The sequence below is a fragment of the Malurus melanocephalus genome, unplaced genomic scaffold (genome assembly GCF_030028575.1).
Source record: "Malurus melanocephalus ecotype Western Australia unplaced genomic scaffold, MMel_1.1 scaffold_66, whole genome shotgun sequence".
Lineage (NCBI taxonomy): Eukaryota > Metazoa > Chordata > Aves > Passeriformes > Maluridae > Malurus > Malurus melanocephalus.
The window spans coordinates 701,771-728,174 of record NW_026623298.1 but is presented as its reverse complement, the minus strand read 5'-3'; the positions used below and the strand labels follow the sequence as shown (position 1 = coordinate 728,174).

The window sequence follows — 26,404 nt, the reverse complement described above, 5'->3', positions numbered from 1 at the left end:
CTGATACGTTTAGGTTCATGCTACTCCTCTGCTAAAAGAAATCAAAAAAAGCAGAAGATAGCATCTTACTACAATACATCTTTAGAATTCTTTATCCAGGAAAAAAGGTCTAAAAATGACTTCTTCTAAAGAAAAGATGATGTGTGAAGAAAGAAGAGGCTTCACTGAACATTTAAGTAGAGGAATTCTTGTCACAGACAAAAATAACATTTACTGGTTGAATGYAAAAGAAAAGAAGGTTAAGGGTAGAAGGTGGCTGCTACTCATCTCTCCCACTTCACATCTTTTTGACAACCATTTTCTACTCACAAATTAAATCTAAATTGTGCTGTGACAGTTTCACTTAAAGCAGATGACAAGATTACTAACTCATGGTATCTGTCTTGCCTGGTTACAGAGTCTTTTGTACTGAYTGTCAATCAAATCCTGAAGTCCTGAACTTTCTGCACACCAATTCAATAGATCCATTGACATGGATTTCAGTTTCTGTTAAAAATCTGTGATTTTTGACCATAGTGATGCCAATCAAAATCCCCTCCAATATTTCTGCAGAGGGCAGAGTACAGCAGACAACTATGGAGCAATAACCTAACAGGCCCCAAACTACATATTCTTATTTATGACTTTCCTAGCACTTTCAATAACCCAGATTTTAAAACATGTTCACAARAACATCTTTAGATAAGGGTGACAGTTGTTACTTCTCTGTTCTTATCAAGAGAAGTGTATACCAAGACATTGATCCAGAGAATTCATTCATGCTTCATTTATACCTCAATGAATGTACTAAGGTTTTTAACATTGTATTATTTACAGCTTYGTTAAAAACAAGCTCTATAGGTAAGTTCAATGCTACTACTTCGGTGAATTAAGGTTTACATGTCTAATTCTTCTTGATCTTCATAAGTGACCTAGGATGCTCTGGACATGTCCCACAGCCTTTTTATTGCAAACAAGTACACCGTGGCCTCTCTATACAACCACAAGCCACAATTAATAAACACATTTAATCAGGATAGGAGTCTTAAAGTATACTGTCAGGTACACTTTGTCTCCTGTGTTTAGTCAAATAGGAAAGGGACATGAGGAAAGCACAAGAGAAAAGTAAGAGATGTTTGCAAGAGCCATCCCAACTTGYGGTTCTGGCAAGCCAAGTTTCAAATTCCTTTTTCCAGCCTACTGTGTTTCCYGTCATCAGTGTGTGCTCACATTTTAATTGTAACACCCCCTTTGCTTAACCTCCTTAAAGTACATCAGCAGTTCTACCCTCTTTCAAGACATCAGAAAGGTTTAAAGGATTAAAAGGTTCCTCTCTTTACTGGAACCCAGTCATAACATACTGATCTGGAAACACATCTGCCCCTGAAAGTCCCTTATTTCTAGTTGGAGATGGAAAAAACCACAACCCACCACAATTTAGAGCTTGTGGTAGGTTGAACTTGCCCAGCAGCCTATATGGCTGCTCACCCACTTSCTGCCTCCCCTGGAAGCAGGACAGAGAAGAGAGTGAGAAGAACAAAATCAAGAAAACTCAGGTGTTGAGTTTTCTAAACAATTACTGAAGGAAAGAGAGGTGAGCTTGAAAAAMTAAAAAAGAAAAAGCAAAGAACTCACCACCTYCCAGAAACTGGGGAGACTGATCAAGACTGATACACAATCAGTCTCTGAGTAATAACACCTTGGAAGGTCCACCCCCCACCTCCTCTTCCTCTATCTCCAGCTTATATACTGCTGACTATGAGGTCAGGTGGTATGGAATATTCCTTTGGCCAATTTGGTCAGCTGTCTAGCTGAGTCCCTTATCAATCTCCTGACTATTCACAGCTTGCTGGGGCAGGGGGAGGGAGAATGGGGAAAAAAGAAAGCYKTGATGCTGTGCAAGCACTGTCCARCAATAGCCAAAACACTGTTTTAGACATGGGTGCAAAGCACAGCAAGATTTGGACTGCTATGAAGAAAGTTAATTCTGTCCCAGCCAGACCCAGGATATACAGATTATATTTTAAACCAGTACAAAACCCAATACTCACGGAAACATATTCAGGGATAGAAAGCTGATCTTCAGAAAGAGACTTTAGCTTCTCATAGGATTCATCTGTTAATTCCAAGTCTCGCAAGCTACGACGGATATCTCCAGCCCTCTCTCTCAACTGATGATTTGTTTCTTCCAGTTGCTTCTGTCTCAATAAAATAGTTTCCATTTCTTGTTTCATTAGAGCCTGATGTTTCCTTCAAGATGGATTGGAAAACAAAAGGTAGCAGATAGTGAGTAACACAAGTGMCAAAGCTTCACAATACCCTGACAAAGCAGTGAGTTGTGTTCATTTTATAGAGGGATGAGTTTACAAAGGGTAATCAGTGCAAGAGTGTATACCACCACAGCTATACAGACATATCAGATACTACATATATAAAACCCAGGAACTTTATACTCATTGACAATACAAAGCTGAATGTGAGAAAAAGCAATCTCCCCATATGATGACTTGAATTTATGAACTAAACCTAATTTACCAATTAAAAGGTTAAAAACAGAAACCAGACAAAGCAGAATATATTTCCACACAAACCCTAAGGAACTAGCAAATCACAAATAAACAATAGAAACTTGAACTTTCAGCTTATCAAAGTACCAGCACATGCAGTCATGACCTATTCCATATACAACCCTTTATTTTCTAACCACGGTAACACACGAAGTTCGAGTCCTTTATTAGAAAAAACAAACAGCAATAAATCAACCATTACTATAATAAAACAAGTAGCCTTGCTTCCAGCCTYAAAACACCATCACTACTATTATCACCAGTGAGAAGGTATTATACAGCAAGAGAAACTGCACATCAGTTAATGATGTTGAGAAGTGTTTATTTGATTTAAATCAAAGACAACTAACCTACTTTTTTTTCTTTTTTAGCTGTAACTCTTGAAAACTTATGCAAGTCACTCTTTACAAAATGGTCATTTCTGCATTACTTAAAAAGGAATAAAAAAATATTAACTAGTACTACAAGGCAACGTCTACACCATTGGTCTCGAAAAGGTAATAGGAAATCTGAGGTCAGCAAAGCAGTCACATAAGGACATAAGTCACAGACCATGGTGTGTACATTTGTGTTAAACGAGGATGAAAAGTGAAGTAAAAGACCGATAAGAAAACTAATTAAAAGATTAGGAAAAGTAGTGTAACTGTTTCATGCCTATTAATAAAAGTTTGCACATCAGCACTTTTTTACTGAGCACTCCTTAGACAACTCAAACATGACCAGCATATTTCACTCTGGTGCATCTAAGCATCCAGAATGWCATACATTTCTCTGACAATCAGTGGCTCTTACATGGAAGACTTTGCTGTAACTAATCTCAGGTGTCCCTTCGCATCCCTAAATCTGTTCTAGCCTTGCTATAAAACTTGACTTGGAATTAGTGACATCCCACAAGGTCTATTTAACATGAAACTATGTAAGTATTGCCCTTCATTCACAGGTGTTAAGATATTTAATTGACAAAATAGCTGGGAAAAGCCAGCCTATTTTTCAGGTTAACTCAAAATATTTCAGAAAAACAACATGGAAAGTGAGTTTCTATGTCATCAACAGAAAGCATTTCTGACAAGTACTAACTGGAAATGCTAAAAATTATACACTTAATTTCCCCAAATCATCTATGCTGCAGTTATTAAAAATTCTATTTAAAATGATGGAAATTCTGCCATGTCCACCTAGTCCTTTTGTTCTTTATTGGTTTTAAGAACATTTTTACTCCCTCTTCCTAAGTTTGAATTAWGGTAACACAAAACCAAACCCACAAACTTCAGCCAGTGAGAATTGAATTCAAATTTACTTATATGTAAATTAAATATTTTATGTAATGTAAATTCAATTTTTAGAATGAAAACACTAACATAATCTGCAAAAGAAATCCTATTCCTGCARCTAATAATTATCTGTTTCRGTTAATAACTTAYTTATATAAAATCAAATTAATTCATKAATTTGTTAACATTCTTAATTTTACTTCCATCATACCTGGCATCTTCTTGCTGTAATGCCAACTGACTATCCAGTCGTAAAGACAACAGCTGCTTTTGATGGATTGCATCATTAAGCTTCTCCTCTAGCTCTTCAATCTAAATATAAAGAATGTGAGTATAAAATAAAAAAAAAAAGTTACCATATTAATTAAAAAAAAATTTACAAAAAGAAGAGCCCAATACTGTGGGAAGGGCAATAATGGCTAACAACACCTCTAAATACACTAAGGCTTCAAAGAATATGATATAAATTTTGTCCCAATGAACTAAAAATAAAAAATATTTAGTTCTTAAATGGGTCTTTTTCAGTCAAATAGCTATTTGTTCAACTAATTTCAAGTCAGGCTTAAACTCAGAGCAGCAAGCCAGAGAAATCAACAGTTAGCATACAGTATGTCGTAGAAAGGAACTGTACACAAATGTGGCAAACTTTTTGCACCTTTCTTAACGGCATGCATTTTAGTCCACGCTGTACACAACAAAATCTACTATTARCATCTTGGTATATTCTAGCCCCATCTTCATTAACAAAGCATGAAAAAGTATTCAGATCACTTTTTTTTTGAATTCCACAAGCTGAGGTTCAAAGCCCTTTCATGCTGCTAACATGAGTGACAGAATTATTCTTCCTTTCTGAAAGAAAACAGTTGTTTTTCCTTTGAATTTAGGAAAAGTAAAACTAACTAGATTCCCCCTCATATATTTAAAAGTATAATGATTTGAACAACGGAGCTATCTGCATTTTTGTTTCCTTTWCTTCTCATTAAATAACGCAAACAAAACACACAAAGAAAACCATAAATCCAAGTAGATCTCTCTCATATAATTTAAATAAATTCTTTTTAAAACATAAGTTYTGATCATGTTATAAAAGCATCAAACCCAAGAAAAGGTTATATAATRAAAGGAGAAACAGTACTTACCTTGGTCAAATATTCAACTTTCAAGTTGTCAATCATCAAGTTTTTTTGTGATAATTCTATTTTAAGCAGCTGAAGATTATGGAGCAACTCCTTCCGTTCAATCAGCTGCTTAGTGATTTTCACAGTACCTTCTCTCTCTTCAGAAGAAGAAACATCATCGGTTGGTACTGTGGTTTCTAAGCTGATATCCTCAGATTCCAAGGAGCTAGAAGCGTTTACTTTCTTGATTGCCTTAGAGCTTCTGTGTGACATTTTCTTCCACTACTTACAAAGSTTTTTTAAGCTATACCTTGAGATGAGCCCCCTGAAGAATAAGCTGCAAGAACCAAAATAATTAAATGAAATGTCACTATGAAAAACTAACCAGTTAAATTAGACCACTAAGCAAGCGATACTTCTCAGTATCACATGACCTTTTTTTCACCCAAGAAAAACATTTTGAGAAGCCCTGAACAGRGCTGCTGCCTGAGGACCCTCTTCCTAAACAATCAAGCATTTTGACTAGAATAAGTTAAATACCAGTGTGAACACCWGTGTGAATCTAGCTTACTAGTATGATACTATAATTAAAGATGTGCACCTTGTCAAGACTCTCGAGACCCACCAGGCATATACTGTGCCAGAGAGCACCTGGTACGAGGTATAACACAACTTACTGGAAAAAACTTTAAAGGAATACTTTGATCACAGAATCATAAAGGCTGAAAAAGACCTCCGAGACCATCGTGTCCAACCTATGACCGAACATCCCCTTGTCAACTTCATTATGGCTCTGAGTGCCCCGTCCAGACTCTCCTAAACGCCTCCACGGACGGCGACTCCCTCACCTTTGTGGGCAGTCATCCCAACACCTAATCGCCTTTTCTGGGAAGAAATTACCCTTAATGTCCAACCTAAGCCTCCACTGCTGCAGCTTGAGACTTTGTCCTCTTATCCTGTCGCTGGGAGAAGCGCCCGACCCAGACCGGGCCACCAACCTCCTTTCAAACCTTGCTGGCCTTTGCGTTAGCAGCAGCAGCTGCACTGTTCTTACCAGCCTGCTCGACCCAGCAGCCACACGGACTTTCACAACCACCCGGCACAGAGCACGGCTGTTACTTACAGACGGCGCTGCTCAGAGCCCAGCAGGGAGAGGAGCCGCCGTGCTCGGAGCCCGGGTCAGCCACAGCCGCGGGCGGCTCTCCGGGGCCACCACCACCCCTTCCTTCCCGACAGCAGCGGGGGGCAGAGGGGATGATGTTCGTCCCGCCGGATGCCCAGAGCTGCGGAAGGCAGGGGGCAGCGGCGGGGGCCGGGGCAGCAGCAGCCCTGGCCGGGCCGGTCCCCGGGGCAGCCCCCGCACACTTCAGGCAGCGGCGGCAACCGCAGCGCGCGCGCTTCCGTCTCCCCGAGGCGCGACGGGGGCGGGGCCAGGCGTTACGCCATCACCGCGGCGACCGGCGCGCCGCTTCCTGCGCCCTCCCCGCTTCCATTCCCGCTTCCATTCCCGCTTTCATACCGGCTTCCCGCCGCTTCCCGCCGCTTCCCGCGGCCCCCGCGYGCCATGCTGACCTCGCGGACGTTCGTGAAGCGCACGCGGGCGGGCGCGGTGGTGAAGGTGGTGCGCGAGCATTACCTGCGCGACGACATCGCGTGCGGCGCCGCCGCCTGCCGCCTCTGCCCCGCCGCCCCCGCCCCCGGCACCGGGAACGGGAATGGGAACGCGAACGGGAACGCGCCCGGGCTGGAGGCGCGGCCCAGCGGCCCCGCCAGCAGCCTCTGCCCCGGGCCACACTTCCTCCTGCCCGACACCAACCTGCTCCTGCACCAGGTGAGCGGCTCCGGGAGACGCGGATGGTGTGGCCGCCTCAGGGCTGGGGAGGGCCCGTCGCCGCCTTCCCCTGGGCCCCACCGGGATCCATGTGGAGGCTTAAGCCTTCCCTACGCCGGCCTTGTTAAATCCCTGTGGGTGTAAATTACCGTGTGGGTTCCGGCGTTCCGCTGGAGCGGGGCATTTGGCAGCGCGCTGCGGGCTTGGCTCTCCTGGTTTCCTGTGGCTSCTTGATCCCTGCCAGGGTAGTCTTTTCTTTCCCTGTTAGGTCTGGAGAGCAAGGCTGTAGCATCAGAAAGCCTGGTCTGGTCTTAGACTGTGCTCCAGGTTTATGGGGGGAGGGGGGAGTGAGCTTATGCGTGTGTGTGTGTGTGTGTGTGTGTGTGTATGTGTGTGTGTGTGCGCGTGTGTGTGCATGTGGTTTTGTTTGTCTTGGGTTTTTTTAATGGTTTTATTTGTTATTGTTTTGTTTGCTTTGGTTCTTGTTTTTTCTTGTTCGTGCCTGAATGGTAGGAATAATGAACAGTATTTATTTATTTATTTTGCTCGTTGTCTGATATGAATATGACAAGTCAAGCAGAGAGAGGTGGTAGACTTTGAAATAGAGATTGGGATCTTCGTGTCATTGCTGAATTTTTGGTTCTTCATGTGGTCACTGAATTTTCCTAATTGCCTCTTCTATTTTTCAGGATGTAGGTTTATGTTCTTTATACTGTGAGATTATTTCATGTAGTGAATAGAAGGTGCGAAATCATCCCAGGTACAACTCTGGAATCATGAGAGCAATTTTACTCTGAAGCCCATCCATAGCTGTAAAAAGATTTGATTCTGAGCAGGGCAAACAGTAGGCTTTGAAGCTGGGAAGAATTCCCAAGACTGATGTTTAACTTTTTTCTTTGTTTTTGARTACCTGTGTAGAAGGTAGAATAGCCCTGTGCAGACATTGAAGACTGGAAGTAATTCATGAATCCTAACACTGAGTAGCCTGGAGAGGAGCACAACACATGTGTTTTAGCAGTTACACATCCCAAAAGTCACAAGGATTTTCTTCCCAAAACAGCATGTCGAGGGATGTTTTCAGTCTGTAAGTGTGTCTTACAGAATGCTCTGAGAATACCAGAGTATGCTGCCACGAGCTGGAGAAGAGGGGATTTGGAAGCCTTGGTTGTCACCGTAGGGAAAGGTTTGGCCTAGAAACAGAAATGAGTTTTGCCACAGTAAGACTTGGCCTGATGCTTCAACTTGTGCATAGAATAAGGCTGGATTTCTTCCCCTATGAACATGACTCTGAATCTTTCAGGTAGTGTAACYATCAGGTTCACAGGAGCTTGGTCTTGTATTGCTTTTAATTCTCTTAGCTATGCCCTCTAGAGCCTTACTGCTGTCTCACTTTGCAGGTGACACAGGCTTCGGAAGTGAAGCTCCCATCTTTTTTTCTCCTAACAGGCTACACGGATCTCAAATGTGCATTTCTCTATCGTGTTGTCTGGAGGTGGTAAAGAAAAGTTTAACAAAATTCCTTAAAAAAAARRAAAAAAAAAGTCTTTCCAAAGCAAAGAGCAGCTAACAGAATTCACATTGATTTGACTCTGTGGAAATTGAAATTTCAGTTTAACAGTGGGATTGTTTCTGGAGAACTCAAGCCTATACATGCATAGGTACATCAGCTGTGTGAGGGTAGTTGGGTACCATTTTATGGCTTGCATTCCTCACAAAGGCAGATAGCCTATAAATTCTATCAGATTTCTGTCAGATTGTGCATAGTTGTAGTCTGTTTACTAAGGGTAAATTTTATAGGAATACATTTTATGTAAACAAAGTACAAAAAGGTGTACTATATACTTGACCTTACATTTATTTGGAATCCTGCGTACATTGGGAWTGTATGCAGGATTATACATCTGTTAGAAGTCAGAATAAGTCCTTTTCTTCACTTCAGGTCACAGAGAGGCAAGAAAATCCTATTTGATTTTTTTTTTCCCACAAGGAGGAGAAAGCAKCTTAATACACTCTTCAGTTTCCCAATGGTGAAAGAAAAGGGCAGAAATAGTGCCACTCATTATTCGTGTTAGCTATTCATGTTTTAACTAAGGAAATATTTAAAGTCCTATTGTTGGATAGAATTAAACAGCAATTTAGATGCATTTCTGTTTTGTTCCTCAGATTGATATTCTTGAACATCCTGTTATCAAGAATGTCATTGTGCTGCAGACAGTCCTGCAAGAAGTCAGRCATCGGAGTGCACCAGTGTACAAGCGAATTAGGGACGTGATTCAAAACCCAGAAAAACATTTCTAYTCTTTCACCAATGAGCATCACAGGTAAAGTGTGGAATGGGGTATAACAAAGCTGTGCTGGTATCCAGTAGAATAAAGTGGGAAACAGAACTGGAACATGTGAACTGGAAGAAAAACKAGACTGATGTGCATAGACTTGTATRCATTTCTAAGGAATCCTGTTGGGAAACAGTTGATGTTACAGGAGTTTTTCTGTTTATAATTAGTATAARTCTATATATGTTATGAAAAGGAGGTTAGAATATTGAATAAGCTTTACAGACAGCGCTGTTATCTTGAGCAATAGGATACTAATTTTCCATTTTAGTGTCCCTTTTAAACATATTCCAGTGCTTTATCAATATTATCAGCTTAGTCTGTAGCAGAATTAAAAAGTCCATTAAGTTAGTTACAGAAAGCTCTAAGAAATCAAGATGCAAATAGCATTAGCACACTATTTGTGCTCRCAATTAGTTTCCAGTATTGCAGTTTTGTAGTTCTAGGAATCTTTAATCCTTAGTTCTAATAGCTTAAATATAAACCTCTTCAGCTGCCTGTGAGAAAGTTGTATTAGAAATTAACACTTCCTTGTTTCCTAACATCTGTYTTTTGGCTCTTCAGTGGCCTAAGGAGTGTTACACAGATTATAAAAATTGGTACAATAATGATTCTTTTGGCCTAAGAGCCTTGATCTTGTTTCTAAGAATTCTTTTTTAAGATATGGATGGATGTTGGGATTTGTTTTATTTTGTCAAACACTCCCCTTTGTTTTCAAAATTTATTTAGAGAAACATACATAGAGCAAAAGCGAGGAGAAACTTCTAACGACCGCAATGACAGAGCCATTCGGGTAGCAGTGAAATGGTACAATGAACACTTGAAGAAAATAGAGGATGAGGAGAATATTCAAGTTATCTTTTTAACAAATGACAGAACTAATAAAGAGAAAGCTGTGGAGGAGGGGATAACTGCTTATACGTGTAAGTGAAGTGGTATGTATGTTTAATTTATTGCTCAAATAAACTGAGCAGTCTCTTCATACCTAAATCCCTTAAACGAACCTCTTGCATAAATATTTATGTGTGTGCTTTTATAGGTGAGGAGTATATAAAAAGCTTGACAGCTAATCCTGAGCTTGTAGATCGTCTTGCTTGTGTAACTGATGAAGGGGTATGTTTTTATTTTCTTTTTATAAAATAAAATAATCTAAAATGGCTTGCAGTATAATATTGGTTRCTGTATGTCAGGGTAATGACATCAATTTAGAATACAAGAAGTTTGGACTTCATTACCATTTTGGCAATTTAACTTTTTGGCAACTGTAAAGCTAAAAAGAAATGTTGCAGCCGTTTTCAGTTGTGCTTATATACCTGTTGCTAGGTGTCTACTAATGAAAAGTAGGGTACTTTTCACTATCTATTGAAAAGCCAAGTTGCTTTAGATAACTGTTGTGAAAATGAGAATAATAATGGTTGGTTGAATAAAGTGTATAAATATGAGAAATAATTGGAACAGAATGAAAGCACACTATATTGCAAACCATTTAGATTTTTGTTTTATGTCTGCTGGAAGATCTATGTTAAATTATTGATCCAAAGAATTTTAATTTGGTGATTAGTTAAGTTGACATAAATGCAGGCTGCGGCTCGAAGATGAGCCACATCCTCTTCTGTTTCCTCGTGTTTTGTGTTTCTCAGAATCACGACTTACATATTTGCATACTACTGATATAGCTGAACACTCGCTGCAAAAATGGGAAAGTTAATTTCATCAGAGTTAGTTTTARCAGRATAGARCTCTATGCAAGAGTGGGAAGAAAGYGGAGGAYGTACRTGTTYTCAGCAGTTAACTATAGATCAATCATGTGTAAGCAACTGTCTGACTACTCCGAAGTTTAGTCTCAGTAATCTGTTTTCATAATGTTTCCTATAGCTTACAGTATATACACTGTGTGCCATACTCTTTACTGCACTAATATTTTCTTTGTTGGGTATCTGTTTAGTCACTTTATCCATATCAGCATAAAAGTATATATCACTTGTGCAGTATGTTTTTATGTAACTGCAGGAAATCAGGAAAAGTTCCTTGAATTGCCATGTTTTTATGCTTTTGATGCTTTATTAGAAAAATACTGCTTAATAATAGTTTCTCATTATTGCACATATTCATACCTACACACAGTCGCATTTAGGGAGTTTGTTAGCTTAAGTGTGTCATGTTCCTGAGCTCTGTTTTTAGAAATTAACATGAATATAAAATATTGAAAATTTCCCTTTCTTCTTTTTTACTAAAGAAAGAAATAGAAGGCGGAAAAATAATATTCCCAGAACATATTCCTCTTAGCAAATTGCAGCAAGGAATAAAATCTGGTATTTACCTCCAAGGAACTTACAGGGCAAGCAGAGAGAATTATCTTGAAGCTACCGTTTGGGTTCATGGAGATGCTGAAGAAAACAAAGAGGTGAGTTTTTCATTTTACCTTCATACTGTAAACTTTAACTAGCCTCAGTGATGACTTAACGTTTAATTCTTGCATGGTGATATGTATTGAAATGGAGAATATTGATAATGCTTTCCTCTTCTGTTTTTTTTCTSATGTTTTTGCTGATGTTTTGTATGGTTATAGATTGCTGGAATGTTCACTATGTTCTCTTTTAAAGAAAATAATGTATTTAAAGTTACAGTTTGATAAAGTCATTGGTAAAATAAAGATGAATCTTGTTTGTTAATAGTTTTTCAATTGACTCTTAACAGTTTTTAAAATCAGTTCGAAATACATGGTGAAAGACAGAGGAACGAGTGTRTAGGATTTTCAGAAAAAAAACAGTCATGAGCCCTTGTGGGTTTCTCCTGCTTTGTTTCCCCTGCTATTTTCTTGCTTGGTGAGGAGTAGATGGGCTGTTTCCCACCCAGCAATTAATCTATATGTCCACCTGCTGGATTCTCAGCTGGTGCAGTTGTACAGATGKTGTTTCCAAGCAGTGGCAGTTGTCTTCTCCCTCTCTGTTTGTGGCAGCTGGAGGTACTTGTTTCTTTTATTCCTCTTTCTTGTATGTAGAATCCCCTATCCTGCAAAAATGGGATTGTCTGACTTAACCAAAAAAAAACCTCCAAAACCAGGGGGAAAACATATTTCTTAYAGAAGCAACTGGAATGTCTAAATAAGATCATGTGTACTGTAAGAAGCCTCGGTAGAGGAAAATAGTGTATCATGCTTTTAGATGTTCTTTGGAGTGCAGAGCCTGTCATATATGTTTACTTTCCTCTTATACTCATTAGATTTGGGTCTTCTGTTTTCATAATCATGAATGTTTGCATTTCCATTTTGTTTTTTAAAAAATCCAGATAATTGTACAGGGACTGAAAAATCTAAACCGAGCAATTCATGAAGATATTGTAGCTGTGGAGCTGTTGGCTAAAGATGAATGGGTGGCACCATCCTCAGTGGTCTTGCAAGATGATGGYCATAATGAAGAGGACATTGAAAATGAAGAGGAGAAAGAAAACATTGTATGAAAGAAATAATTTTACTTAACTGGTTTTAGTGAACAGATGAAAACTCTGGTGTCCTGACAGTGTTAGGCTTTAGATTTAGGCATTTTATAGAACGTGAATGCAGATATTATGATACTCAATTATAGTTGTACAGTTGTGTTGAATACATGAGAGTGTATAAAATGTGTCATTTTTAATTAGTCTCTGCTAGAAATTCCCACGTTAGTTATTAAGCTTAATAAATCCAAAGGTTACTGGATGGCAGTCGTGTAATAATGTAAATCTGTATATACCGCTGTACAGATTAGGATTTGTTGGGGTAGAAACAGGTATTGAATCATGCTGAAAGTCCCCTTTTAATGGCACTACATACATTTGGAACTTGTTTTAAAATATTTTTGGGTCTTGCAGTAATTCCACTTAATGTGTATCGAATGCACATATATGTATGACCTGTACAAGAAGATAATTTCTTTAAAAATAGTCTTTTCATTCAATTTCATAAGAACATTTTTTAATGATTATTTGGAGCATTACTGGAGAATTTTCAGGCAGCATAAAATCATTCCTAAACTGGTTTGGGTTTTTTTTAATGGACATTGTTTCAAAAAATGAAAAACAGCAGAGAAAGACTGAGCAACGCTGTCTTCTCCCACTGTYTCTACTAACTCACAACTAAGCAGTTGTGTCCCGTACTGAAAATATTAAAAGTCATGCAAAGCACAGGGAGGCACAGGAGGTTCTGTTTATGAAGTTGTAACAGAATTTATGTTGTTATAATGAGTTACAAAATGTTGCTGCTAAGGTTTAAGATGTGTACTGTAGTCAAACATGATTTCAAAAACAGTTTTGCATTTTTAACCTGTGTTCTACCAGCTGAAGACATCTGTTGACAAGGACATGCTAAGGCCTACGGGAAGAGTGGTAGGCATTATAAAACGAAACTGGCGGCCGTATTGTGGCATGCTTTCCAAGTCACAGATCAAGGAGGTGAGGAAATRATCCACTTATTCTAAGTGCAGGGTTTGTTTTTTTCTTTAATTGGAAATTAAATTATTGCTTTTTCTGGTTGTTAATAGGCAAGGCGCCATTTGTTCACACCAGCTGATCGTAGAATTCCTCGCATTCGAATAGAGACCAGACAAGCAGATACATTGGAAGGACAAAGGATAATTGTTGCTATTGATGGTTGGCCCAGAAATTCTAGGTATCCTAATGTAAGTTTAAGCATTTTCTTCTGAACTTTTAACTATCTAACTTTTTGTGTTTCTTAGGTAAAATATTTATTTTCTGCAGCACTGAGTAACTGCAAACAGAAATTTTAAGTTCTTTGAGTACCATTTGATGGTGCAAATTAAGGAAGTCCCTAAATTATTTCGTTTGCTCTTACCACCAGCTATGTGGTTATCATACTTAAAAAGCTTACTCATCCAGTTCTTCAGTGAACATACATGTGCTACTTAAGGTGCTTTATATAGACTATCCAGGGACTTGTTTTAGTCTGAGTTCCTAGGAATGTGAACCTTTTGCTCTATTTTTGCTCACCCACACATACCAATCACTGTTCTGGCAGATATGTGACAAATGCACCAAATACAATCAAATTGCCAGTTGATTAAAAGTAGTTAACAGTTCAGTGTAAATAATGGAGGGTATGTGAGAAACTGAGGATACTGCCTTCCATGTGTGTTGAACACTAGCCAGGTTTTGAGGAGTCTTCCAGTGGCTCGTGTGGATATGCACAACTTATAATGAAGCAGAGTACAGGTGTCTCATGTGAGTTTAGAGAAATAAAGGGGACATGGAATATATGGAAGAAACATTAAGATAAAGACAGCATTACTGCAGAGAAGTGAGCAAGAGGGTAGAGCTGATGTGGTATTAGGGTATGAGATGCGTGGCCCAAGACAAACCTGTAGAGAAATTGAGAGTATTTGYTCTGCTTTTGCAGCAGTGGTTTTTCCTTCCTTCAAAAATGAATTCAAGTTTACAATTTTTGGAATCTTAATTATGGAGAATTTAGAGCCTTTCTAAGAAAAGAGGGAGATGAACTTGGTTCAGACTTACTGAATCAAATAAATGTTTAAAATAAAATTTCTCTTACCAATGAGAAAGTTAATAGAATTAAAAAAARATTGTTCCTACTGTGTAGTTTAAATAAGAATAACCTAAGGATTAATGTTCTCAAATACTTAYTTTTGGACAAATGGTATTGCCTGATATGTGTGTGTCTATGTACCTATATTATTCCTCAGGGTCATTTTGTAAAGAATTTGGGAAGTGCTGGAGATAAAGAGACAGAGACAGAAGTTCTTCTGCTTGAACATGATGTCCCTCACCAGGCTTTTTCCCAGGCTGTCCTTAGTTTCCTACCAAAAATGCCATGGAGCATTACAGAAGAGGTAATAATTTGTAAATTATTGTAGTATTTACTGTCTCTGCCCCTTCAATGCAAACTGTGGCATTCTTGAATATCCCAATACACCCAAAAGAGATGAGAAATGTTGTCCAGAACTGTTCTGTCTTAGTGAGAACTTTGAGCAGGATTTCCTATGGAAACAAGACCTCTTCAAGTTTTTGGGTTTTGGCTAAAACCCAAAGTTTTTGGGTTTTGGCTAAAATTTGTTGGGGATAAATGTTTTTAGATAAAAATGATGCTGCAGGTTTCATTAAAGCATAAAATGATAAAAGAAGTTTTTGTTTTTTTTTTGCTGAGGAGAGAGACTCCAATTCYGACAATTATATAATCATCCTTATGAGTTTTTCGTCTTGCAAAATAGCTTTGTAACCAAATGTGGCAGCCTGTGTGTCATTCCAATTAATCTGAGTCATGGAGACTGTATTACAGCAGAAATATATTAAAGTAATTAAAGAAAGAGAAATTTATATTTGCAGAATTGCTCATTTAAATACAGTTTGTGAATTTTACGTTCTCCCCAGTAACTTAAATACAGAAAATAGTYACTTTAGAATTTATGGGAAAATGTCATTAGGGAACAATTTGAGCATGATGGTTTTTRATTTGGGTAGGGCTCAGTGGTTTTGGGTTTGCATTTTAATTTCCTGGAGGTYGGCTACTTGTATTATAATTTACTACCTACTCTACTTTTTCCCCCTTGAATGTGGAAACAGGAGGGATCTTCRTGTAAATTAGCTCTATAAAAGTCAGTTGTCCAGTCTAAGATAGTTGAGATCTTGTCTTTTTGTCACCATTTTGCAAAGGTGGWTACTTCCAAAGTGTGCAGTTCCATTCCACTGTCTAGACATCTAAGCCTTAGAAGGCTAGACTTGAGAGCAGTCATATCCTAGACAAGTGATTCAGCTGGACATCAGTCAAAATTTCACCTAAAAAAATCTCAATTCCTCATCCTGCTAATTCTAAGATCATGAGGAAACTCTGATTGTCTTCTAATTCTCTTTCTCATTTAATTAAARCAAAAAAAATGTTACTTGATCTTTTGTGTTACTTTTTCTAACATTACAGTTTCTGTTTTGATCTTGWMCTAAAAGAAACAAACAAAAAAATCCTAAAACAAAACAAATATTCTGAAAATACTTGGTTGCTTGGGAAAATCTTATGAAATGTGCCTTTCTCAAATGTTCATTTTTACTTTGAAAAGGAAGCTGTTCTTGAAAACTATTTTTTGCTTCTTTAAAATTTCAGGATATGAAACACAGGGAGGACTTAAGGCATCTGATTGTTTGCAGTGTTGATCCTCCTGGTTGTACAGATATTGATGATGCATTACATTGTAGAGAAATAGGAAATGGAAATCTAGAGGTATTGTATCAATCCAGTTATTTATTTATTTATTTACTTCTCCCTTTATTTTACAAACAGTGCAGTAGTGGTCACTGACATGTGCAAAGCTCTGGATCTGTTAYAGATAAATTAATGGTGTTTGCACAGCTGCAAGATGGTAATAAAAAAGTKAGTTGATTTGCATTAGCAGTGCCAAAAGTGGGAATTTAGTGTCTTCTAAATTCACGCTGCTTTATCCTCATTTGACATGAGAATTTATCATAAAATTTATTTACTGCTTTAGCTAAGTATTGTAAACAAGGATATTTACAGCTAGGATAAGGAACTACCCAAAAAAAAAGCTAAACTACTGCCATAATGCCTATGAAATTACTTTTTTTATTTTAAAGGAAGGCAATAAGAAGCTACAGGCTTAACACCAGCTCTCTACCCCCTTGTATCTGATTTAGTCAGATTGTCTTCTTTATAAACTAATTTGGAGTTGTAATAGCAGGGTGTGCCAGAATGGAAGGTCTAGCAARCAGAAAAACAAAAMCAAATTTGCAGTGAGTCTTGAAGAACATAAAAGAGGTTATTTGAGCCCTCAGGCAAAGAARAGTTGCATTGGTAGTGAATGTAACTTCCCCCTGAATGTACAAATGCCCTTTTTTTGAATTATTACTGAAACTGTTTATTTTTTAAAATCAGTATGATAGACGTTAACTATTCTTATTACAAAATATGGAAGCCACTGAAAGGAACTGGGAATGGATAAATTGGGTTGTAAAAATACTGGAAAGTTTTTTTYWYRYKSTGAGAACTGTTCTGTTTCATGAGTTGCATAATCTGATGCTTCTTTTTTAGGTCGGTGTACATATTGCAGATGTCAGTCATTTTATTCGCCCAGGRAATGCTTTGGATGAGGAGTCAGTAAACAGAGGAACTACAGTATATCTGTGTGAAAAAGTAATTGTTTTCTACAGCATCTTGTATGATTAACTGGTTGGATTTTCATTGCTTTCCTCTTAATTATTGGGAGTGGAGACATTATCTCCGAACTAAGGAGAAAAAAAAAGGGAACAATTTGTCTAAAACAATTTTATTTTCCTTTGTATCTTTTAAAATCCATTATCTGGAGAACATCCTTTTCAGCTGTGGTTTGAAGCGTTACTAGCATATGGTTCTGAAACTGGAAATGGGAGAAGTGGCCTAGTTTTGCCTTTTCCATTGTTTTTTGGATTTTTTGTGATATCTAAATCTCTGAAAGGCCCTATGATTTGCATTCATTAACACTGTAGACTTAGTCTTGTTTATGTCTTCCAGACCACAATTTCTTTTCAGAAATCACTGTTACTAAAAAGCTTATAATTGAGTCCTGGAATGAAATTCCTTGAAGTGGCTTACTTTTCTTTTAGAAATTTGAACTTTCTTAGCAAACAATTATTATCTACAACCTTTTGTTTTGTTAAAAATGAGGAAGTTAAAATACATATTTATAAAGAGTCATGATTTTTATTCTTTACTTTGCAGAGGATTGATATGGTTCCAGAGCTACTTAGCTCCAACTTATGCTCCCTGAGATCTAATGTGGACAGGTATATGTACATGATCCATACTTTGATCCTGGCAAAAAACTACAGATGTTCATGTATGGATTTAACAGATTTTCCTCTCCTCTCTCTCTCTCTCTCTCTCTCTCTTTCTCTGTCATAGGCTTGCGTTTTCATGCATATGGGAGATGAACCATAAGGCTGAAATTCTAAAAACCAGATTTACGAAGAGTGTTATTAACTCCAAGGTTAGTCAAATAAATATTACTGTAAATCTGAAGAAAAGCAGTAAACTGTGTTATAGAAACTATTAACAGACATGATAATTAAATTTTCTTTCTGATTAGTGATTTATATTTTATTAGAATTAGAAAATGGTGCTGAAATACTAAAAATAAAGAAAATGTTTGATTCTTAYGTGTTCTTCTCAACCTTTAAGGCTGCAGTGTGCATGATGTATATAGGACATGGTTGATATACACCAGCTAGTTATTTAAATTTAGTGGATTCTGTAGATCACAGGATCACAGAATTAACTAGGCTGTAAAGGACCTTTGAGATCATCASGTTCAGCCTGTGACCTAACACCACCTCATCAACTAAACCATGGCACTGAGTGCCATKCCATGTCTAGTCTTATTCTAAATGCYTCCAGGGACAGTGACTCCATCCCTGGCTAGATGATGTTCAATACATTAMTGAAAATTAGACCTCCAATGTACAAAATACATGTGATCAGCAAAAAAAAAAACCCACTGTAAATGCCCGGTGTTTCTTAAAACCTTGCATAGATCTGTCTTCATTTGTTCAGTATTGTTTGTGAATAACAGGCATTTAGGTATTGAATGTAAAGCTTTGTGCTATTGTGAGCCAACTTACAACAGCAAGATGCACTTTCTGCGAGACAAGAAGAACTGTTTTTTTTTTTAATATTCAATTATGTATTGTGATGTCTTTTTTTTTTAACCTCTTCAAGGCTTCTCTTACGTATGCTGAAGCACAGATGAGAATCGATTCAGCAGCTATGAATGATGAGATTACTACCAGCCTACGWGGACTAAACAAATTAGCAAAAATTCTGAAGAAGAGAAGAATTGATAATGGGTAAGCCATGCAGTGGCTCTTAACCTACCCCCCCCCCCTTTTTTTTCTGACTTTTTTGCTGTCAAAATATATAATGGTCCTGTGTCTGTTTTTCTAGTGAAAATCTTGCAGAAGAGAAGTATTGTGCCATTTTGATAYGCATAAAAATGCTTATCTTCATTTCCCCAAAAATATAAACTTGTGTTATTAACTTTTCCTTCTCAAGATCAATTCATATGGATCTCTTAGAGTCATAAAAACCCAACCAGAAGAGTAGCATTTGAAATTATAGGAGCTACTGTGGTGTGTATTGGCATTACATTTCCTGCAAATTTAACCATGAATTCCGTAATTTTCTTTCTGATTTMTGCTGGTTTTAAATTATAGTGTCATGATAACCCCAGATGATGTTACAGACTTGCAGCTCAGCTGCATTGTCTGCTTTRCTGTAATTTTTTTATACCACTTACTGTCTTCCAGAGCCTTGACACTTGCATCACCAGAAGTTCGTTTCCACATGGATAGTGAAACTCATGATCCTATTGATCTGCAGACTAAGGAACTCAAGTATGCATTGTTTTTATTACTTAATTCAGGGTAGGGATGGAGTTAAAGACATGTTTTAAATAGCAACAATTAGTTGATAGTGTAGAGAGTTTCTATAATAGTGCAGGACAGAATTAGAGGATGGTTTGGGGTGGAAGGGACCTTGAAAGGTTACCTGGGTCAGACCCCCCTGCCATGGGCCCAGACCATGGTAGCTTAAAGTAGACCAGGTAGCTTAAAGTAGACCATGGTAGCTTAAAGTAGACCAGGTAGCTTAAAGCCCCACTCAGGCTAGGCTTGAACACTTCCAGTGATAGTGCATCCACAATTCCTTTGGCCAAGCTGATCCTCAGAAAGAGAATTCCTCTATTTAACTTTATTTTGCAGTATTTAGCAAGCTTTGAGCTATATGTTTCATATGTGAACTTCTTAGGAAGAAGTCAAGAGGCTTATCTGTTGGTCTTTGYGGGCATTTTAATGAGCATTTTTCTTTAATTTGATGTTTGATGATTTCACTATTTGATTTCAGGGTTTTTTTTTCTTCTGGCTCAGTATTTGGAGCTTAATAAGCGCATCACTTTTAGACTTAAAATTGCTTGCCTACTTGTATAAACGTTTAAAATCACGAGTTAACATTCTTATGATGGTGTGTTGTTTTTTCACTAGGCACTCAAAGTAAATGTYTAATGCTTTTCTAACAATATTAAATTTTTGTCTTGATAGAGAGACAAATTCCATGGTTGAAGAGTTCATGTTGCTTGCCAATATTTCTGTAGCACAAAAAATTTATGATGAGTTCCCAGAGTTTGCCTTGCTCCGAAAACATCCTGCTCCTCCCCCATCAAATTATGACATCCTTGTGAAGGCTGCAAAGTCCAAGGCAAGTTTTTACCATGCTAGTTAAATGAATTAATTATGAAAAGCTGTATTTTCTCTCTGATTGGTCACTTATCCAAGAATAAGGGTTGGAAAGCAGTRTTTTGAAAGTGTATCAGCTGCACTTTAAAATCTCTGGTACTTGTAGCAAGATAATTGTACCTCAAGGTGAAAGAAAAAGTCTTGTGGTTTTTAAATCCTTTCTTAGGTAAAGAAAATAAATCACTCTCTTAAATCTTTTATTGTAGCACCTGTGTGCTGTGAATGTTTCTCCTCTCCAAGTTACATGTGATTTTTGAGCCACTTTTTGGCTTTGGATCACATACATTATTAACGTACTTAAAAAGTGCTCATCAAATAACATGTTTCTCTGAAAGTCAAGAAGTAAGAAAATGTTTCCATCCTCTCCACAAATCAGCTAGAGGTTTATTTAGCCTGAAACAAGTCAATTTCATTAATGAGTTCTGAACAGGAAAAATTACTTTTCCAGTTTCAGTATCTTTTATTGGAGCTCAACTTGAAACTTTGTAGATACCATCACAGTTAGGTATTAATTTTAAAATAAATATGCAATTATTTTACCATAATACAGGTGTAATTTGATCTCTGGATCATACTTTATTGTCAGTGTTGTACATAAAAGACAGAGCATTCAGTTGATCATATGATGAAATTTACCTTGCATTTCTGGAAATTAAAAATGCATTATGTATTTTCAGTCTACCTTAATTTTTATCAGAAGTCACTGGCAAACAGGGAGCACACTGTAATACACAGTACTAGTTCTACAGATGGCTTTTCCAAGGATACATTATAATAATTTCACGGAGGAAATAAACAAAGAAGTCAGTTACTTACCTTGTGCTTAGATGAGAATCAGTGTGTGGCATAAATAGAGGGTATTTTTAAAAAATTCTTTCTGATTTAAAAAAGGGATAGAAAAATCAAACCAAAGRAAATTAAACACCTTGTTAATATTGGCATAAAGTGTTTTAGTTGAGAAATGGGTGTCTTCTGAATTACTAGGCTACTGACTCAGCATTTCATTTTTTGCATAGAGCACTAGTAATAGTTAGGGAGGGACCCAYGCATGGATAGATTTTGTTTGTTTTTCTAATAGTGACATTCCAGCATGTTATGAGGTGTGATATCTGTGCCAGTTGCTARGTTTATCCTATATGTAGCTGTTACATTTCTGCTTATAGTCTTAATATTTGCTAGTAATACTTCAATGTTTTTCCTTCTTTTCTTCTCTCCTTTCAGAATTTGGAAATTAAGACAGATTCAGCAAAGGCTTTAGCCGAATCATTAGATAAAGCTGAATCTCCTACATTCCCCTACCTAAATACACTGCTGCGAATTTTGACTACTCGCTGCATGATGCAAGCTGTTTATTTCTGCTCGGGAATGGATAATGATTTTCATCACTATGGTTTAGCTTCGCCTATTTATACCCACTTTACCTCGCCTATTAGAAGGTACTTTCACTTTATGAAGGTTTCAAATAAAAGAAATAGGTGATTTATTTGTGAAGAAATTGCASTGTTGTCCATTTAAAAAAGTTTCTGTTCAGTGTTAGATTTCAGCTGAAACAGCAGTGGCTTACATGGTGATCTATCTTCATGTATGCTCTCAAGTCTATTGTCCACGATTCCTAAGGTTTAGCAACATTTTTGAAAGTACTTACAAAAATAATAGGAATACATCCCTAACACAGATGTCTGGCATAGAAAAGCACTTCAGGGTCAGTCAGCATTAGTCTTAGTCAGAGACTGAAGCAGAACTTGCTCAGTCATTTTTYGGATGGAAGCTATGTTTAAATTTTGAGGAGACTGTATTTTACATATGAAAACACTTGTAAWTGGGAATTTGCTATTGCAGCTGTTACATGGAATGAAACCATTCTTCTAGAAAAGTATGTTAGTTATTTCTTCTAAACAAGATGTCACTGAATGATTGTTATGTGCTCCTTAGAAACATTTCAAGTGGTATCTCACAGATGTGGATTAAAATTCCCATACATTTATACGGGGAATTTGTGGAACGTCTAGGAGTCCAAATGATAAATTTTAGTTCTTACCAGATATATTAAAAAGTTCCGTGCTGAATTTCTAGTAAGTTATRTAACAGGAAGTTCAAATGTGATTATGCTTTGCAGACCAATTAAATTTGTCTAGTTCATGGGAAAGGGCTTAGACATTGACTTAAAACACTGTGGTGAAAGATCATTCATTAGGCCAAAAATAAAACTTTGTTTATTTTTTGGTAAACATTCAACAATGCAGGCTCTATTGGTACAATAAAGAATCTATCTTAGCAAACACTATAGTTCATTTTGCTCTGCRGTACATTTTTGGTCAGCAAAGAGTTCAATGTTGAATTAATAGAGGGGGTTGCCACAAGACTTCATTATTGCTAATACTTTGAATCGTAAATTACACAAAAAAAAAAACAGGTTCAGAAACTTTATTAATTTTGAATAAGAATGTCTTACTATGTCATTGATGATTTTAACCTCATGTTTGCAGGTACGCTGATATCATAGTCCATCGGCTTTTGGCAGTGGCCATAGGAGCAGACAGCACTTACCCAGAACTCACAGATAAACACAAACTGGCAGAGATGTGTAAAAATCTCAATTACCGGCATAAAATGGCACAATATGCACAAAGAGCCTCTGTTGCRTTCCATACACAGGTAAGTAGCTCTGAGATGTTGGGATTAGCTATAGACAGTGCTAGTGCAAAACCAAGCAAGAGTGCAGAAATGATAAAGGCTGAGGGATGCTTCTGACAAGAAGCTTAAAACATTACTTYACTTGTTCTGAAAGATTTGGAATGGCATCTTGAGGATTCTTTTAGTTTTGTGCTTTTATAAATATGAATGCTTAAAACTATAGTAATGTTATGAATGGTTAATGTGATTTTTAAAAATCTGCATTCAGTATATGCAGTGTAATTATCACTAAGTACAGCTGTGTATTTGAATGATTTATTCTTCTGAGCCAGTATATTTGTAATTCAGGAGAGAATATTCTAGTGGGTTTTTTTCTTACTTGTGTGTTTTACTTTTGTTACAGCTGTTTTTCAAAACCAAGGGGGTAGTAAATGAAGATGCATATATATTATTTGTACGAAAAAATGCGATTGTGGTTCTGATTCCCAAGTACGGGTTAGAAGGAACAGTCTTCTTTGAAGAGAAAGACAAACCAACACCAAAATTGGAGTACAATAGTGAGGTATGTTCTTATTATTAAAGTTTGTTCTTAGATAACTTTATTTTCTGATTTTGTAAGTGAGCAGAATGCCTAAAATCTATTCTAATTGGATTTAGAAGGGTAAGAGAGGCTTTCCTAAATGCAAGTTTAATAATCTCTAGTAGTAGTGCCACTACCGTCTTTGTAAGTCTAAATAAGTAGGTTCTGACAGGAATTTGTTTCTGTAATAGATACAACTGAACTCTAATTACCTATCTAACAGTCAATATTCAGTACAGTAATATTTGGTCATTTTTATTTACCTGTAACTAATATTTTCATACAAAAATATTTTTATAAAAACATAAGACATTTCAAATAGTGAGTATTTATGCAAAATTTGAACTTTCAGGTACCATCACTTACTGTGGAAGACACAACATTACATGTATTTGATAAAGTTAAAGTAAACATTATGTTAGATGATTCTAATATCCAACATCAGAAAATGCGGATGGTCTTGGTGGAACCCAAGGTAAGGCACCAGATTGTTAGAACCATATTACCTTTCAGTAATCTTAAAAAATCATTGTGTGGTAAAATTGAAATTTAAATCAGAAGAAAAAATGTAATTTAGCAGCAGCTTGTAATGATTACTTCATATCCACTCTCAATAAAATATAGGTCTGCTTTTACTGGTGGTAAAGAATGGAGCCCTCTAAATTAAACTTCCATTCTGGACCCATCAGAATATTTCCACTGGTGGGAAAGATGATGATTTACTGAAGTTATGTACTGAATTCACAGTTTGTGAAATTCGGAATTAAATACCCCTCTGAAAAAATTGCCCAAATTTGGTAGGATCTTCTCTTAGGTCCAGTGAATTACAGTGTAACTGTGATGGGTGGCTCAGAAGAAAACTGTGTAATTGCTGGCTGTCAATGGCAGTTCTGTCTTACAAACCCCACAATATAAAAATTCTCACTTGATAATGTAAGAACTATGATGTCCTAATAACTATCTTTCGTCTCAAGACTTTTCAGTTCTAGCTTCTTTGTGCATCTGGGACACTGGCGTTTTCACTTGCTCTCACACTTTAGGCCTGATAARTATTTTGCATGACATTTCAGTATTGTGTCCTTACAGTGAGGTACATGTGACTTTCTAAGTAAACAGATAGTTGCAGCAGTTCAGTATCTCTTAATCATTGAGGAACAAGACAACCCAAAATAAGCAAGAGCTTCTTTTTGTTTATACAGTCAAACATTATTATTTCATTTTTCCTTGAGCAATTAGGCTTCCAAACACATGTAAATATATTCTGATCTTTGAGGTTTTGTATTAGTTTGAACCATAGAATGGTTTGAGTTGCAAGGGACCTTTAAAGATCATCTAGTTCCACCCTGCCTGCCATGGCCGGGGACACCTTTGCTTCGATGCGGTTGCTCAAAACCCCATCCAGCCTGGCCTTTAGTATCACTTCTAGGGAAGGAGCATCCACAACTTGTTTGGRAAACCTATTTCAGTGCCTCATCACAAAAAAGAAATTTTTCCTAATACTAAACTAATCTACGCACTTTCAGCTGTGGGGGGAAAAGCCATTCCCACCTTTTCCTGTCMCTGKATGCCCTTGTGARAAGTCCCTCTCCAGCCTTCTTGTGGGCTCCCCTTTTAGGTCCTGGAGGGCTGCTCARAGGTCACCCTAGAATCTCTTCTCCTGGCTGAACAACACAGGAGGGCTGCTCCAGCCCTCTGATYATTTTTGTGGCCCTCCTGTGGACTTGCTTCAGCAGGYCCATGYCCTTCCTGTGTTGGGAACTCCAGAGCTGGATGCAGTRTTCCAGGTGGGGTCTCASCAGAGCAGAGCAGAGGGGCAGAATCSCCTCCCTGGCCCTGCTGCCCACGCTGCTTTGGATGCAGCCCAGGACAYRTTTGGGTTTCTGGGCTGTGAGTGCTCAYTGCTGGGTCWTGTCCAGCCTCTTGTCCACCTTCACCCCCAAATCCTTCTCACCAGGACTGCTCTGGATCTGTTCATCCCCCTGCCTGTGTTGAATTGAATTGCTGTGATTTCATAAACCAGGTGTAGACAAGGAAAGTTGTAGCGGAAAGGAACCCTTGTATACTATTGTGCATTCACATGCTGAGCTGCCCCCTGCTTGTGCTCACCAACTCGAGCTTGTCAAGAGCTTCTGTTGTGGGCATGACTCAGGAACAWTCCYGTGGCCATGACTTCRGTTTGAGGAACACTTTGAAAACAGRCACAAAGTAAGGCTAATGCAAACTGATTGCTGGGGTGCAAAGAACCTGCTGGCTTTGTCAGGAGGGATGCTGCTGCTTCGCTTTGCCTTTTTCATATTTTATTTCAGGTGAGTGCTACCTGTGATTATTCTAAGATGGTAGACCCTCTTTTAGGTGATTTTCTAAATCAGAAGTTTTTGATGTTGATACAGTGTTTGTAAAAGGTCTATACAAGTAAACACAAGTTTTACCAGGATAGTGAAAATGGAGTAAAATGTTCTGACTTCTTTTCTTACTGTAGATATTAGGAATTGATGTGCCTGCAAGTCTGTCTGCAGAGGCAAGGAGCAATGATGAACCAGAGAAAAAGAAAAAGAAGCTACAAAAATAGCTGGATATAAAGTTAAGAARAAAACACAGAAGTACTTGCATTGAGGTATTTTTCCCTATGGACAAAATGCTAGAAACGGGTTTTGTTTACTTTTTTAAAARACATTTTAATAATCTGTAAAGAWTTTTTTTTTWAACTACTTTTTTATGACTGATTGCAGAACAGGTTTTAAAATCATGTCTATCTACACTTGTGTCCTGTGGGTAAAAATAAATATTTCTGCAAAATGAAAAAAATGATTGTAG

The 26,404-nt window shown here is 37.5% G+C and overlaps 2 protein-coding genes across 3 annotated transcripts in view; one reads left to right on the top strand and one right to left on the bottom strand.

The window, feature by feature from the left end:
* PIBF1 (progesterone immunomodulatory binding factor 1) overlaps window positions 1-6,347 on the bottom strand; it is a 105,447-nt gene extending 99,100 nt beyond the window's left edge. For both annotated transcript variants that reach the window (XM_057366466.1, XM_057366464.1), the window contains exons 1-4: window positions 6,059-6,347; window positions 4,957-5,272; window positions 4,029-4,129; window positions 2,031-2,229 (exon numbers count right to left, since the gene is read on the bottom strand). In XM_057366466.1, the coding sequence (XP_057222449.1) occupies window positions 2,031-2,229; window positions 4,029-4,129; window positions 4,957-5,208 (552 nt within the window). In that variant the 5' untranslated portion in view covers window positions 5,209-5,272; window positions 6,059-6,347. The remainder of the gene's footprint in view (window positions 1-2,030; window positions 2,230-4,028; window positions 4,130-4,956; window positions 5,273-6,058) is intronic.
* Window positions 6,348-6,410: 63 nt separating this feature from the next.
* On the top strand, window positions 6,411-26,391 carry DIS3 (DIS3 homolog, exosome endoribonuclease and 3'-5' exoribonuclease). The gene is made up of 21 exons (XM_057366463.1): window positions 6,411-6,766; window positions 8,930-9,087; window positions 9,829-10,022; window positions 10,139-10,212; window positions 11,336-11,503; window positions 12,388-12,552; window positions 13,414-13,527; window positions 13,617-13,754; window positions 14,793-14,939; window positions 16,202-16,318; window positions 17,144-17,245; window positions 17,810-17,874; window positions 17,993-18,077; window positions 18,806-18,933; window positions 19,393-19,479; window positions 20,182-20,338; window positions 21,598-21,812; window positions 22,863-23,031; window positions 23,414-23,572; window positions 23,943-24,065; window positions 26,070-26,391. The coding sequence occupies exons 1-21, from the start codon at window positions 6,500-6,502 to the stop codon at window positions 26,157-26,159; spliced, it is 2,922 nt and encodes a 973-aa protein (XP_057222446.1). The 5' UTR covers window positions 6,411-6,499; the 3' UTR covers window positions 26,160-26,391.
* The last annotated feature ends 13 nt before the right edge of the window (window positions 26,392-26,404 follow it).